This window comes from Lagenorhynchus albirostris, chromosome 16 (assembly GCF_949774975.1).
Source record: "Lagenorhynchus albirostris chromosome 16, mLagAlb1.1, whole genome shotgun sequence".
NCBI lineage: Eukaryota > Metazoa > Chordata > Mammalia > Artiodactyla > Delphinidae > Lagenorhynchus > Lagenorhynchus albirostris.
Genome location: NC_083110.1, coordinates 50326859 through 50344181, shown reverse-complemented (window position 1 = coordinate 50344181; position 17323 = coordinate 50326859). Strand labels below are relative to the sequence as shown.

At 37.9% G+C, this 17323-nt stretch overlaps 1 protein-coding gene across 1 annotated transcript in view; it reads right to left on the bottom strand.

Moving 5' to 3' along the window:
- Window positions 1-5202: 5202 nt before the first annotated feature.
- MARCHF5 (membrane associated ring-CH-type finger 5) overlaps window positions 5203-17323 on the bottom strand; it is a 52905-nt gene continuing 40784 nt past the window's right edge. The window contains exons 3-6 of the mRNA XM_060126854.1: window positions 14348-14478; window positions 7182-7365; window positions 6891-7057; window positions 5203-6110 (exon numbers count right to left, since the gene is read on the bottom strand). Coding sequence (XP_059982837.1) covers window positions 5994-6110; window positions 6891-7057; window positions 7182-7365; window positions 14348-14478 — 599 coding nt within the window. The 3' untranslated portion in view covers window positions 5203-5993. The remainder of the gene's footprint in view (window positions 6111-6890; window positions 7058-7181; window positions 7366-14347; window positions 14479-17323) is intronic.

Genomic DNA, 17323 nt, shown 5'->3' with positions numbered 1-17323 from the left:
TTTATATAAAGTTAAATGAGGTGACCGTTAGATTGGATTGACCATTGGATTTAGCAATATGGTAACTCATGACCTTGTTTAGAGTAGTTTTGGTGAAGTGTGGGATGCAGGGGGTAAAGGCATGATTGGAGTAGGTTTAAAAGAGAAAGGGCCCAAATGTCTATCAGTGGATGAATGGATAAACCAAATGTGGTTTTATCCAAACAATAGATTACATTCAGTTGTAAAAGGGAATGAAGTACTGAAACATCTACAACATGGATGAACCAAGAAAACATGCTAAGTGACAGAAACCAAATGGCCACATAATATATGACCCCATTTAAAGGAAATGTCCAGAATAGGCAAATCTGGACAGGAAGTAAATTTGGGGTTTCCAGGGCCGGGTGGAGGGGGACTTTGAGACTGCTGATTGGTATAGGGTTTCTTTTGGGGGGAATAGAAATGTTCTGGAACTAGATAGGGGTAATGGTTATACAACTCTGAAAATACTATACTATACTTCAGCATAAATCAATGATTGTACACTTTTTTTTTTGCTGTGTTGGTCTTCATTGTTGTGCGCGGGCTTTCTCTAGTTGTGGAGAGCGGGGGCTACTCTTTGTTGCAGTGCAGGGGCTTCTTATTGCGGTGGCTTCTCATGTTGCAGAGCGCGGGCACTAGGTGCGCAGGCTTCAGTAGTTGTGGCACACGGGCTTAGTTGCTCCAAGGCATGTGGGATCTTCCTGGACCAGGGCTCGAACCCATGTCCCCTGCATTGGCAGGTGGATTCTTAACCACTGCACCACCAGGGAAGTCCCTTTATTTTTTTAAATATTCATTAGAAATATTTTCATATCATTATGTAAACAGCTCTTTCATTGTTTTTTTTTTTAGAGCTATATAGTATTCAATATGGATATACCATAATTTATTTAACCAATTCCCTACTGACATTTAGGTTGATTCAAATTTCTTGTTATTACATATATTGCTGCAAGGAATATATAGAGCAAATATATTTCAAGAAAAATTCCTAGAATTCGAACTGCTGAGTCAATGGGTACATGTATTTGTAATTTAGAAAGATACTAATTACCTTCCATACCAGTTTACACCCCAAACCATAATATAAAAAAATGGCCCATTTATTATCCTGGATGATATGGTATTTAATCACTTACGGCCCTTTCTGTGAATCAAGTACATCAGAATTAAATGACTATGCAAAACACTTTCTAAGTTATTAACTGAAAAGAGGTCAAGATTATATTTCCTTGTGGGGTGGGTGGAGTGGAGGGGGTCAGAGATCGACTAGGAAAGGCCATAAAAAAGGGCATTACTTACCTGTGCCAAATTATTTTCTCTCAGCTCTAAGTTCACTCTTCCTTGCCCAACTTTGTGATCTGGAACTGGATTCTGTATACCATTTTCCTTTGGAACAACAGAGGGCACTGGAGTGACACTGCAAGGCAAAAATGTATCAAGATTTATACTTAAAGATTGTGCACTTTTAATTAATTTGGCTGCGCCGGGTCTTAGTTACAGCACAAGGGATCTTCATTGCCTCGTGCAAGATCTTCCCTGTGGCATGTGGGATCTTTTTTTAGATGCGGCACGTGGGATCTAGTTCCCTGACCAGGGACCGAACCCGGACCCCTGCATTGGGAGTGCGGAGTCTTAACCACTAGACCACCAGGTAAGTCCCAATCGTGTACTTTATGTGTCTTAATTTTGGTGTACAATTATCTGAATTGGTAAATACACTGATACCCAAGAATACGTTGTTCGATGTGAATTATTAAAAGGTCATGAACGTATTACCTCTCAGTTCCTGTTACAGATTGTTTCTTGCTAATTTTAAACTAGAGACAGTCTGTATTTAAGGAGGGCACATCTTCTAAGATTTCAAAGTATTCAACAGCAGCCCATGAACGCTGCTAATTTGTGGAGTAGAGTAGTAAACAAAAGTAAAACACCGCCCCCCCACACCCTTATGGATCTTACATTCTTGGGGGGGTAATATCATAATAAGACTAAGATCTGTTGTGTACTTTGAAGACTCTAAACATCTCAAAGCAGGTTTATTTCCCATCTACCAAAGGATTTATTAGCACAGTGCTTGGCTCATACAGGTGCTCAACAAACATCTGGTAAAGTAGGATACGTTGTTGGCCTACAGTAACCTTGGCAAGCTGTTAGCAGTACGATAAATCCACATGGGCTTGACCAGAACAGCCGAGCCTCTGTTACTTGTCCAAGTCTTCTACACTGAGCTGCAAATCCTTCTTCTTTTCCCTTTGCTCAGGATCTTTGTTCCAGGAAGGCAATTAAACATTTCATCACTATACCCATTAGAGGGTGCGTGGGTGGCAGGTAGCAGAGAAGCAGCAAACTTGAGATCCCAGGGGACCAAAGAAAGGTTATGGGCAAACAAACCTCCAAGTTGGCACAGATATATTTAGTTTCTCTGTATATCAAACTGTCCCAGCATGTTATCTCACTTAATCTGCACAATAACCCAGGGGTTTGGTTTTATAATCTTCATCTTATTGATAAGGAAGTTGAGGGTCTATCTGAAAGGTAAAGTAACTTGCCCTACAACCATTAAACATCAGCTAGAATATGCATCCAGGACTGACTCTATGGCTGTTTCTCTGCTAGTCTCAGACGGTGACAGTGAAATGATTTAGATACAATACTATCCCCATGGATGGAAAGGCCTTTATTTGATGTACTCATTCTGGAAGATTCTAATCTGCTTCCGAAACTAAAGTTCTTAGGATCTTGGAGGAAGCAACTTTTTCTGTGTTCCCAACCCACCTGAGTATACTTTGATACCTGTGGCATAAGACCACCCACAGATCTCGTCTAATCATAGTCCAAGTGGCTGAGGGTAGGTGAGGGGGGATTCATTTTAAAAATTAGAACATACTTGGAATTTAGGTTTGCCTGCTTATGAAATTAAGACAAATTTCTTTACAGTTCTTAAAAAATTCAGATTACTTGTACTAAGAGAAAATCTCACTAGTATCTCGATTACTATGATTTAAAAAGAATTAAGTAGGTACAGAATAAACAAATTATGTTTTGGAAGTTGTTCAACAGACAAAGTACACCTAGAGGACATAAAAATTCTTTATTTAACCTAATCCAGCCAGTGTTGAGATAGTCTGCTATGTTAAAAACAAGACGTTTAAAAAAATTACAGCACAGTTAGCAAGGCAGTGACTAATTAAGTCACTCAGTTTAATTTTATATTCTTCACAGTCATTTGATAATCATTTAATGATGAACAATATTTTCTGCCACTTTGGAGATAAGTTAAATTCTGCAAAGAAGAGAATTCTACTAGTTGTCATTGAATTTTATAAAAGAGGTTTAAAACATTATAGAAATAACACAGTAAGGAAACGTGAAAGTAAACTGGAAAACACAAATATACCTGCCCATCCCAAAAGTCTTAATCTGTCCCCTAATGTTTCTCGTTTACTGCCTCGTTCCCTTTTCCTAGTGTTCAGCAATTAAGACACTACTGCTCTGTAGAGGCTATTTTGAGCTTAGCTAAAGTGCCTCTCTCTGTTTCTTTCATTTCTCAGTTAATCCTAGAAACAGTCTTCTAAGTATTATTTGTATTTCAGAGATGAAGAAAACTGTAGCTGAGAGCAAGGTGTCACTTGATGAAAGTCATACATAGTTATTAAAAGCAGAATTAGGATCTGAACCTAGGTCCACCCAACTTTAGTCAGCCCATGCTTTTGTTGATTCAGGGTGGTGCAGGACACTTTCTGAAGAGGCTGGTACCTGGTACTTCTTGAGCTAAGGCTCTTTAGATTTAAATGTGTTCAATTCCAGGGCTGAGGCTACTCTGGTCCCCAGGCACTTGCAGTTCCCTCCCCACAGCCCTCAAAACTCCTTCTCCCTGCCCCTAAAGGATTAGAGTTGTTTCTCTGGCCCTCACAAGCCCTGATGCCAAACAAATCCAAGCAGTCATTCCCCCATTTTGGGCATAAAGTAATAAATGGGGAACTGTGTGCTTGTGTAACTTAAGTAAAGGCTGCTAAAAGCTGTTCTACATAACAAAATTATGCAGGAAATATCCAGTATGTCTTTTCATATTGAAAATTTAAGAAAGCCAATATATTGTATAAGCACAGCTATATAATCTGTTATTTTTATATATAATCATAGTTTTATATCTCCCCTTCAGAACTGTAGCAGTGATCTTAATATAAGGCTGTCAGTCAAATATTCCCTTCCTCACCAAGTAATTACAACTTTGAATGTTCAATAGCCATTCACATAAATTTCATGTTATAACTCAAAATTAAGACATTCATACTATAGAAAGGTACCAGTCTTAAATTACTGAAGTTAACATATACTACTGTAATCTAACATAGCTCAATCTATACTTGCTACAATCCTAAAGAGAAGTGGCCACTTATCAGTAAGGGGGAACATTCATATTGCCATGCATTAGATGCTGTGAACAAGAAAATAAATAGGGTTTTTGGAACTATCTTTAAAAAACTTAATACTAATTGATGAAAATCACTCCAAGACCAGATCGCTGAACATTAAAAGGGTCACTACTGAAGAGCTTAAAATAAATAATTGCTTTTGAAAAATGAATATAAAACTAGTTAAACAGTGACTATTAAGGTGCTAGCCTCCTCAGTATGACAAGCAATTTAAATTTAAAAATATTAGTATTGGTTTTTTTTCTTATAATTTGACAAAAACAATGACCTTAATATTTACTCAAGACTTGTTTTCATAATTATTTCCTCACTGACTGGTATAAAAACAAAGAGCTCAAGGCCTCACCTTGGTTTACTCACTGCTGGTTTTCTACCTGTTGAAACTAGACTGTAAACTACATAAAAGCAGGAACCAAGTCTGTCTTGTTCACCACTGTATCCCCACAACACTTTGCATAGTGCCTGGGGAAGTAGGAGGTGATCAACAAACACCTGAATAACTGAATCGATGAGAAAGGAGAGGAAAATAACTTTATTTTTTGCAAATCGTTCTCTGTGCTCAAACTACTATAAACTGGCAGTTCTAATTTCTAGAAACACGAATTTAAAAACCTTACTCCGGTGATGGAAGGACCTGATGTCGCTGTCTCTGTCTCTGCCTTTCTCTCTCTCTCTCTCTCTCTCTCTCTCTCTCTCTCTCTCTCTCTCTCTCTCTCTCTCTCGCGCGCGCCGCGCTCTCTCTCTCTCTCTCTCTCTCTCTCTCTCTCTCTCTCACACACACACACACACACACACACACACACACACACACACACACACACAGTAATTAAGACTGCATAAGTCAAAATTACAATATGAACTATGAGATGTCAACATTATATAAATAAAATTTAATAGTGAAAAAGTGATCTGGAAGCCCTGTGAAATTTTACCCTACACGTTTTGGAGGATATCACATGGGTTAAGAAAAACACAGCAAAATTGCATTTGTTCAGATAATCATTTGAATGTTTACGTACATTTTTGGTTTGTTAATTATGTATAACTAATTTACATTTCCTCATATTAACATATACTCCTGTTTAGCTTGTAATCAAATTATGCCAGTGAGAAAAATCCTCATAGTACCTTCATTGAATTGCTGATTCTAAGAAAACACTGAACATGAACATGTACAAAAGAGGCCTCTGAATAAAACAGCATGTGCATTTTTAAATATTTGCACAGTTTGATCTTTACATTTCTGTCTGAAGAAAATATGAACAAAACTCAGGTTCACCATGCTAAGATAATGGTTCAGATGACTGCCATAAAAGAAGTACATACAAAACAATGAAAACAAATCACATCCTTAGGTTCCGTGATTACTGAGAGGGTTTCCCCTTCCCTAAGTGCTTTATTTTACTTCTTAAAAATATGAGAGCAGCAGCTTATCGCAAGTCTCCACTACTGTGCATTAATGATGGAATCAAAACAACACAACAGACTCATAAGAATGAGAGGACTGCAGAACAATGAGAAGTCACAGTTTTATGCTTCTTCTTGCTCTGGATAATTTAGAATTTTGCGGTGTGCCTGACGTAAATATTGCTGCTGTTTGAAGTAAACCTTGAATGCTCCTTTAATGGCAACAAAAGCAATTCCACCCTAAAAAAAGAGAAAAATTAGCTTTTTATAATGCAGATTTAGAAGAACATAATAAAAATCATTTTACTTAAATCACAAAAGACACAAGCATTGTTGCTAATTCAGATGACCGCAAATGAAATAGTTCTCTCTTTTTTTTTTTTTACTAGGGGGTAAGATAGGAATAGACTATTAGAGGTCAGAAAGCCTTTATCCTCTCTGAGTAATCTTCCTTCCACTTAGCTCTAAATCCATTCTCATATAGTAGAGAGAATGCCCAGGCATTATATGCAGGCTGCTACCAGAGGGGAGAAGTGGGAACAATAATAATGACATCAAACAACATAAGGGCTTACTATGTGCTAGCACTTCAAATGAATTATCTGATTTAACCCTCACAATAATCCTGAGGTAGCTACCATTACTATCTCCATTCTACAAGCATAGAGAAATCAAGAAATTTTATTTAGGTTTCTCAGAAAGGCAATGTCTGTGATAGGATTTGACCTGGGCAGTCTGACCCTAGAGCAGAAACTTTTCAACACTATCTTTTGGGAGTAATGATTCACGCATATCCCAGGAGAGAACTCCCAAAGCATAGTTCCAGAAGACCAGAACTACTGCAGTGGATCCTCGTCTTTTTATTGCTATTGGATGACAGCGGGGATCAAATAGAGACTTAAGGCACAGGAGCCGTAGTATAAATATTTATATAGTCCCATTCTTTTTTTTTTAAACAAATATACAGTTCTTTCTCTTTTGCATAGTCACTTGAAAAAAGTAATATTAAAGCCACCTTACCAAGATTGTCCTTTGTAAATTAGAGTTAACACTACTGAACATTAGTTTACCAACTATTGTTGCAATAGTAGGAAAAACAAGGGCTCCACACAAAATTCGGGTTGCAGAGACATGATCTGCTAAAGGATTAGCCTCGGCTGGAATTCGAGGAACAGGACAACCAATCCCTAAAGAAAAAAATGTGGGGTATTAGTGCTAATAAATCAGAATATCTAAAATATCTTTGCATGCTAGGATTCGTCCACAAGATTAATTTGGTATGTTCATTACCACCACAATTCAGGGCCTTACCTGGAAATATACTGTTCAAAATTTGTAGTTTATTTGAGTATTTGCGCCATAGTCTAAGCACATAGTCCTCCCAGCGAATCATCTTGCCTAATATCAGCATGACAGGAATAGTAGGAAGTCCAATTAAAAGGAATAAAGGATCAGCTCTCTCCATAACATCCAGACCTTCTTTATGGCCTACAACCTGTGAAACAGATAGCATTTGCTCCAATCATTTCCTTATCTAATGAAGGGTTCCATGCTTGAGTGCAATTCATTTTAGAGGAAATGCTAAATTTCAAAAGAATACAGAAAGTTTTAAAAATAAGCTGGAAAGCTATCAATCCTGATTTATTTATAAGAAATGTCTCTCATTCAAGGGGAAAAAGAAAAGCTCCCAAGCTGTTTCATATTACATTGGAATAAAAGCTTTAATTGATTACATTTCAATAGAGGGGAGAGGACTTCTGGTTCTTGCTTCCATTCCTCTATTTAATTTGGTTAGATTGGGCTATAATTTTAGGTCTCATGTGTCTTCGAGAAGAGCAACTGTTTTCCTGCTCTTCCTACTAGGAGGTAAGCACAGCCAGCCAAGAGGCAGGACCGGCCTTCAGGAGATGGTCTGAAATCTCATTTCTCTTTGGCTTTCTCCCTGCTCAGTGGTGTCTGGGATTGCGTGTGATTTCTCTGGCTGGCTAAATGCCTGCTCTACAGACTTAACTCTCCTAAAATGCAATTCCAAGGTCTATATTTGAGGGAATGCAATAGGAAGTCCAGTTCTGGTTACAGGTTCCAGTCACTTTTTCTAATCCAGGAACCCAAGGGTGCCTATCTATGGGGTAATAAAGCTAAAACAATCCTTCCCCTCTCATCTGGGTATTTCTCAATTGGTTTAGATCTGAGAGGGCAAGAAGGACATGATTAATTTGCATTTGTGAATCTCCATACTTCCCCTCCTGGCAAAAATTCACTTGCTGATCAATCTTGGTCTTACATGTCTCTCAACATGGCCACTTTGTTGGTGAGCATCTTACTTTTAACTAGAAAATTTCCCTAAAAATTCTTTCACAGGTCTCAAATGACCTCCCTTTAGCCAAAAGTCTCAAATGCTGGCAAATTAAATATATTTCTCTGAGGGATTATTCTTGGCAGTTATGACAGTGGAGACTATTTCAGAATCTTGGGGTTTTAGCCCATCCAGGTATCACAGCTTGATATGAGGAGACTACTATAAAGGTTTCTATATAGTTTTTCTGTACACACTTGAGGATTAAACTATGAAGAAAGGATTGTTGATATAGACAATTTATGTCTTTGCCTTTGTCTATATCTCTGAGAGGGACGAGGGAAAAGAAAGGAAGGGAAGGGAGAAAAGAAGGTAGGGAAGACTAAAAGCTCCAGGGACAATATCTACTCAGGAAAGCAAACTCATGAAAAAGTAAACAGGATTTTTTTTCAAAAATGAGATGCCCTTTACGTCAGCTATTATAGCAGATTTTTTTAGGTGGACTTCAAGGAGATGTGAAATAAGGAAGCTGACAATGGTCACGGCAAATTCAAATTCTAGACAACAGACTTGATCCAGGTAGAAATAGTTTATAAAATTATGTGGAGGGACTTCCCTGGCAGTCCAGTGGTTAAACTCTGCACTTCCAACACAGGGGGCACGGGTTCAATCCCTGGTCGGGGAACTAAGAGCCCACATGCCATGCTGTGTGGCGTGGCCAACCACAAAAAAAAAAAAAAAAAGAAAAAGCATGTGGAGAGGACCAAAATGGGTGCTTTTAAAATTTCAGCTAAGGATATAGCCCAGACTTTTGTGCATGATTAATTTATCTAACCAAGACGTAACATTAAAGAACAGAGGACTAGCCTCTTCCAAATGGTCAAAACCCATGGTATCAGTATCTGATATTCTTCTGTGTTTCCAGGTAGAAATTAACAACCTCATATCTTGCATGTAAAGGGTGGTTGTTTTGAGCTGCCCTAAAGTGAAATAGTCTGGTTCACCATATTTCATAAACACATATTCCACCCTGGTGGCAAAAGTGGATTAGCCCAGAAACTGTCTTTACCTATAATGCTTGTCACATGACACTCTATTTTTTTGTATCATTTTATTATTTTCAATATTATGATCACTTTAAAGTTATAACTAAATGTGATTTAAATACTCCCAAAGTGTTAGCAAATAAATTCAGAAATTTGAAAAATTCCTTTGTTGGGTTATGTTTTCTTTTTAGAATTTAGGGTTTAAAAATATAAAGCAGGGCTTCCCTGGTGGCGCAGTGGTTGAGTCCGCCTGCCAATGCCGGGGACATGGGTTCGTGCCCTGGTCCGGGAAGATCCCACATGCTGTGGAGGGGCTGGGCCCGTGAGCCATGGCCACTGAGCCTGCGCGTCCGGAGCCTGTGCTCCGCAATGGGAGAGGCCACAACAGTGAGAGGCCCATGTACAGAAAAAAAAAAAAATATATATATATATAAAGCAAAGTGAATATTCAGGTATGGACTATAGTAAGGGAAAATTTATTCCTCATGGGTAGCAGTAAAAACTTTCCAACCAGGTGTCTAAGAATGAGGAAATAAAAAAGAAAATAGGGCAAACAGTGAGCAAAAGCCCATTTTCCCCACCTGTGATCAAGAGTCATGCTTTGTGCTTAAGCTGAGGCTGACCATTACATGCATACCTGCATGCATTCATTCAACTGAATAATGATTACGTGCCAGACACAGGCCTAGGTGCTGGGAATTAAAAGGTGAGCTAAATAGACGTCTTTTGGAGGTAAGAGGCAATCAAATCAAACAAGTGTGCAAATATAATGTTAAGGAACTAGGACAGTGTAACACCTGTAGTGTCATACTACGTACTGCTACAGTCAGACTCAAGGGTAATAAATGAAAGCTGAATTAATCAATGGGTCTGATTTAACTTTGGTCAATATAAAACCAGCAAATCTTGTGTAAGATCATGTACATTCTGATGTTATGCCCTAAGACTGAAAAAGAGATAACTTTCAAGACTTAAATTCTGAGGTTAGATTCAGGAACTATAGAATGTCTTCTCTAAGATTTTTTTTTTTTGTGGTATGCAGGCCTCTCACTGTTATGGCCTCTCCTGTTGCGGAGCACAGGCTCCGGATGCGCAGGCTCAGCAGCCATGGCTCACGGGCCCAGCTGCTCCGCGGCATGTGGGATCTTCCCGGACCGGGGCGCGAACCCGTGTCCCCTGCATCGGCAGGTGGACTCTCAACCACTGCGCCACCAGGGAAGCCCTTCTCTAAGAATTTTTTATCCATGTACAAAATCAAGGCCTATGGAACTGCAGGTTTAGAGAAAGGTTTGTTTGTTTTTCTGCTTAAGAGCTAAAAGCTAAATCTCCATAGTCAGCTAGGCCTGCGGTTCATCAATGCTAAAATGCTAAGAGTTAGTTTTAATTAAGTTTTGATCTTTTAAAGCACTGCCTATAGAACCCTACTTTTAAATGGGAGGATGGAACAGCAATGAACTAAAAGGTTTCCTTAGAATTCAGGGTAATTAGATGCAACACAATTAAGAAGGGACAATGCGTGTGGGGGCTGCTTTACAGCAGAGGCAGAAGCAGAGCTGGGCCGGGTGTCAGTGTTCCACTGTTCCTGGATACAATGCTCCAGCTGCCTCTGGGACCAGCTATTATTTCAGGAGCCCTAGATTAGGGACAGGAGTCCTAATGCTTCTTCCTTGCTGGAAGGTGGTACTGGTATTGGACATGTAAGCTCTCTGAACCTGTAAACTAGGAATAATTGATAGTATCTATGTCACAAGATTGTTGCAAGAATTATACGCATCAGTGCTTGAAAGGTGTTCAGCCAGGTGCTAGGGGAAGAAAAAGTTAACTATCACGTTGTCTTTTCAACAGAAATTTAAATCAAAGGGACCATTCAAGTTCTTTACAACGAAAAGGGATTGAACCTAAGACTGGTTCATGAAGAAATAAATGGGAAAAAACAGTGATCTGATTCCTTAATCTGATTTACGTGAACTTCAGAGTAGTCAGAGAACAAAAGGAAAAAAAAGTTAAGTGTGAAAAAGAAAATCCTAAATTCTGCTGATGGAGTAGGGGGCACGACTGCTATCAAATATTCAGAAAGATAAAAGTCTTCCGAATACTCTTAAATCACACAACAGGAGCTATCTACTGTCACAGCTAATCGCTCCCATTTCTGGGCTAAAAAAAAAAATCTTTTCAAGTGAGACAGTACATGTGAAGGTTATATCTAAATGGTAACACATAATGTATATATGCATTATCATCATTTTAGTTCTTTTCTGTCACCATTAACCTTCTTTACTGTCACCATTAACATGTTTATTTTTGTCTCCTTGCTCATATCATTTCCTCCTCTCTGCCAATCCAAATCATTCTCTTCAAGGGTCAGCTCAAGACTTATTTTTTTCATAACTTCAAATGATCTTTCACTTTTACTGAATTAAAATACTGTTAATGTAGTCTTTCCTTAATTGGCTCCTGTTGTTGAAGTGTCTCATTAATTACGAGAATTCTTTTAAGACTGTGCTAGCCTAATATCTTTTCAAAAAGAGGCATCCTATTTCTTATGGTCAATTAGGTCTTAAAGAGAAATCACTTAATCTCAAAGGGCCTTAGTTTCCCCATCTGCAAAAACATACTTTTGTATAATGTAGTTGTACATTAAACAATGTATAATCTCTAAGTTTTCAGGTCTTTGTCAGTCCTAGTGAATGGTCCTGAACTTCCTGGATCTAATGATATACTAATACTCATTACTGGGGCTTAACAAATTATTACAGAACATATAGTCAGTTAAACAAACCTGTTACTACCTGATAGAATTGGTCATATTAAAAAAATCACTATTTATGAAAGCCTTTTAAAGTTAACATCTGTGTATATGCTATACAGGGGACACCTACGTATAAGATAGTCTCTACTTTCTCAAGGAAATTACCTGCCAATAGGAGGAGTAAGGCCTGAATACAGCAAAAGTTAAATAACTTAGGTAATCTATATAAGAAATAGCACTTGGTCAACACAGGATTGGCTGCCATTTGAGGAATAAAAATGTCATGAATGCAGAGGAAGAAGAAATCACACTGGGCAGGAGTTGCCTGATAACTTTCATGGAGGGAAAGTGGCTGAACTAAGCCTGGAAGGAGGGTTTAAATTCGGAGAGAAAGGCCTGAAAGGACAGGTATTAGGCAGGGAGGGTGACATAAGCCAAAGGACAGAGGTAAAAAAACTAAACAACATAAGGATGGGTTGGAGGAGACAGCCCCATAGGCCTCAAAGTAGAATGAAGTTAAGATTGTGGAGAACACTGCATAACAAACCAGGTTAAGGAAATGGAATCTTTTTCAAGTCAGTGATTCTCAACCTTTATCCACTATCCTATGACAAATGATTTGTGATTCATTCCAGTGACTACATCCAGATTTCTGGGGTGTCATCAACATTTTATAAAGAAGCATTGCAATATTCTGTCTCACCATGATTAGACAGGTTATGTGCAACTTCTAGAATATTACATATAATCCCTTCGATCCCTTTTTCTTTCATGTACTCTTTAATTTATATTAAAGAAAAGCAAGTTATATCATCTACAAACCAAAGTGTGTTAACTATTACTGAGTTAGTTATGAAACATTTAACCGGGCTTCCCTGGTGGTGCAGTGGTTAAGAATCCGCCTGCCAACGCAGGAGACACAGGTTTGAGCCCTGGTCTGCGAGGATCCCACATGCCGTGGAGCAACTAAGCCCGTGCGCCACAACTACCGAGCCTGTGCTCTAGAGCCCGCGAGCCACAACTACAGAGCCCACGAGCCACAACCACTGAGCCCATATGCCACAACTACTGAAGCCCGTGAGCCTAGAGCCCGTGCTCAGCAACAAGAGAAGCCACTGCTATGAGAAGCCGGCGCACCACAACGAAGAGTAGCCCTCCGCTCATCGCAACTAGAGAAAGCCTGCGTGCAGCAACAAAGACCCAACACAGCCAAATATATAAATAAATTTATTAAAAAAAAAAAAGAAACATTTAACCAATCTAGGTGCTGCTTTTGAAAATGATCACTTAAGTTAGAGGAGACGTTAAGCTTTGAAGTAAAATGTTGAAAGGTATTATTTTAGGAAGATTCATTTGGAAGGATGGATCAACAGAAAAGAATGAAGTTAAAGAAAACAATCAAGAGGCTCCTTTAGCCATCCAGGTATGATGGGAGAAAGACAATAAGTCAAGTATTAAAGATTGTGGAAAGGAAGCCACAGATGTTAAGACATATCTAGATGGAAATTGATTGGACTTAGCGGACTGGATATAGCGCTATGAAGTAGAAAGAGTTAATGGTAATCCTCAGAATGTAGGCTATATATCGAGTAGATGGGAAAATAATTGTAGGAATCAAAGATATAAAGAAATGATAACAGAATAAATTTAGGTTTCAAACTGAGGAAAAGACAAGTTTGATTTCAATAATATTGAGTGTGAAGTCATAAGAGGTCATTTAAGGAGAAGGGCCATGCTGTTCTTATAGGACTGATTTTGGGAAAAGATTAGGGTGAAAGACATCAAAACGCACAGTTAAGATGGCTGGAAATCTTCAAAGAAGAGGTATACAGAGAGAAGAGTCAAGGGCCTGGGACTAAATCTTGAAATTTAAGTCATTCTAATTTTCATCAACAGTTACTAAATGTAGCATTGTTTTGTAATAGCAAAAAACTAGAAGTAACTAACTGTCTAATCAATAAGAGACTGGTTAGTAAACTGTTGAAATTCTATACAAAGAATGCTATGCAGATTTCTCCATACTCTGTGAAAAGATCTCTAAGATTCATTGTTTTTGGAAAAAGGGGGGTTCAGCTCTAATACGTTTCCTTTTGGGGGGATAACTATAATGTGTGTGGGAGAACATATTTATTTTATCTTGCATATGCACAAACAAAGTCTGGAAGAATATATCTGGCTACCTGAGCAGAGGGGAACCTGGGCAAATGAAGGACAGGAGTAAGAAGACTTCCCCCTAGAGAGCTTTTATATATTTTCTTATTTTTAAGCCATGAGAATGTTATCACTTGTTCAAATAATAATTTTAAAAACTCCTAACAAAAATCTGTTTAATCTGTTTGATCTTCATATCAAAAGTAACATCATCAAATAGAATAAAATAGTGAACCTGCATCACTGTCACTGCTCCATAAGTCACAGCTGTCCAATAGATAGAGCCAACCATTATTCCTGCTGCAGCAAATGGACAGGCTTTTGAGATCAGTCTATCTGCAAGATCCAAGACGTAAACAACTGGACCTATAATATAAAGAAAACAAAGTTTCAACACAAGACAGATTAAAAAAAAAAAAGACCAGATCTAAAATATTTTTATGAAGTTGGATGCCCTGATGCTTTAGAAATAACTTATAAATGTAATGGGAACCTAGATTTGAACAGATTTAGAATTTCTCAGTCATTTGCATGAATAGCTGAGTTTTACTTCCTAAATCCTAGGAAATAGCCTCTTCAAATTTTTATCTTTATCAGTAAACCTAAGAGTAAAGCCTTAACACAGCTGCTTCTTATAAAGGAAAATAGTTCTCTTACTTCTCTTAATGACACTGGCTACTGCAGAATGCCATGGCCATTTCAACTTGCTCTTCACAAACAGTTCCTGGCCACAATTAGTTTCTATAGTACTTGGTAAGACTATCACTTCTTTGACTTCACTTATTACTTCCTTGATAGTGTGTGAAGGTAACCTAGGCTATTTTTTTGTAGTTACACAAAGTCAACCTATCTTACTTTGATATCCAATATACTATATTTAGTTGAGTACTATTCTCTAACAAGCTACTTTTAATGATCATGCCAGTTTTTATGGCATTCCAACAGCTGTATATGCCAATTATGCTTCTATCATTATGTGCTTACAAAGTAAAATTTGGTTATTACCTCCTCTGGTAGTTATTTGGAATAACTATACTAGGAGGAATTAAAATAATTGCAATTAAGCCCGATATAATTTAGCTCCAGAATTTTCCAAAATAGTGGAAAAGTCTTAGACCTGAATTAGAGCAAGGCCTAAATAAAGAATTGAATATCTAAGTTGAAATAAAGGAACATGCAACCTTGACTTGGTTAGTAATCATCATATTTGTTGAATGCCCTCTATGTACAAACTATTACTTAGGACATTTTCTTAGAAATGTATAAGAGGTATTACCTACCTCTGGGGGCTTACAATCTATAGGAGGATGCTGTATACAAAACCAACTTATTTTCATTGTACAAAGAAATTCAAATAGCAATATGTTGATAAAATCATTAAAAGAACAAGCATCCATCTGTGGAGCCCTGATCAATAGTTCCCCCTGATTGCTGGAGCCAGTAATGTTACTAGTCGCTGTATAAAGACAGACCATACTGTGAAGAAGGAAGAACATTAGGAGAGGTGTCAAAGGGACCTATGATTTAAATTTAGCATATAAACTTATTATTGTCAAAATCTAACTTACATAACATTTAAAACTATGACAAGGCATCTTTTGGGACCAAAGATATCGCTAAAGTAAGCCTAGTTCAATGTATACTGACTCTACGTTCTACATGATAGCAGGTGCTGTGCCACACATTACACGTATCATTATTTAATCTCATAATGTAGGGTTTAATCCTTAAAATACACAAATTTGCAGGTTTAAGTTTATAACCCTCTCAGAAGGCATAGTAAGAAGCATTTTACTAAGTCACCAAAGATCCCTGAAATGCTGGTACTAAAAGTTAAAGCCAATAGGTATATATAAAACCTCAAAACTTAAGCTTTCATATTCTCTATCGATAGTTCTTTAATCAGAAAATTGAAGCCACAAAACAACAACTACAGACTCTTTACAGCACGTTTCCACCTACCAACATCACACCTATCTGAAGTCAATCCCCACTTAATACACCAGATCCCATTCCGTCACCAACTCAAAGACACAGGTCTAGCAATTCACTTCTACCCTCCTACATCATTTCCCCCTACCCTTTATTGGATTATTTTCATCAAACATGTCATTATTTAGTCTATCTTAAAAAAAAAAAAGAAACCCCTTCTCTTGATCCTTCTTTTCCCACTGCTCCATTTCTTTGCTCCCTTTACAACAAAATCACTCAGAAGATTTTTCTGTTTTCACTCTCTCTCTCCAATTCTCTCTTAAATCCACTCCACCAAAACTGCTCATCAAGGTCACTAACAACCCACACATAGCTAAATCCAATGGTCTAATCTCAGCCTTCCACTTATTTGGCCTACCACCAACATCTGATAGATGTTCCCTTCTTCTTCCCAATAATCATTGCATCTCCAGGACATCACCATCTCTTGGTTTTCTTTCCAGTCACTAACTTTTCAGTCTCCTTTGCTGGTTCCTCCTCTTTTTCTTGACCTCAGTGAGGCCCACCCTGTCAACTTCTACTTCATCATACTCCCTATTTGATTACTCTGCTCTATTTTTCTTTTTCCTAAAGCACTTACCACCTAACATACTCTAATTTACTTATTGTTTCCACCTACTAGAATAGGGGTTGAAAAACTATGGCCCATAGTAACACCTCACTGTTACTGTAAATAAAGTTTTCGAGAAACATGGCCACATGCAAAGTTAGCTGACCCTTGAACAACACGGGTTTGAACTACATGGATCCACTTACACTAGGATTTTTTTCAATAGTAAATACCACAGTTCTACACGATCCTCTGTTGGTTGAATCCATGGATATGGAGGGATACAGAGGAGCTGTGGATACGGAGGGCCAACTATAAGTTATATGTGGGTTTTTGACTGCACAGAGGGTTGGCACCCCTTCCCCCCTCCAAGCCTGCTCTGTTCAAGGGTCAACTGTATTTACTATATATATATATAATATATATATATATTATATATATATATATTTTTTTACAGAAAAAGTTTGTTGGCTCCTGAACTAGAATATGAGCTCCAAAGCGAAAGTACCCTTTTTATTTTGCTTATTGACGAATCCCAATTCCTTTGATTCTCAAAAATTTGCTTAATTCTCTACTGAGGTACTTATGAAAAACTATGATATGAAAATCTCTAGGTCTTCCTTTTTCATTATTCTGTATGAAGCCCAAGTTATGAGACTATTTTCTACC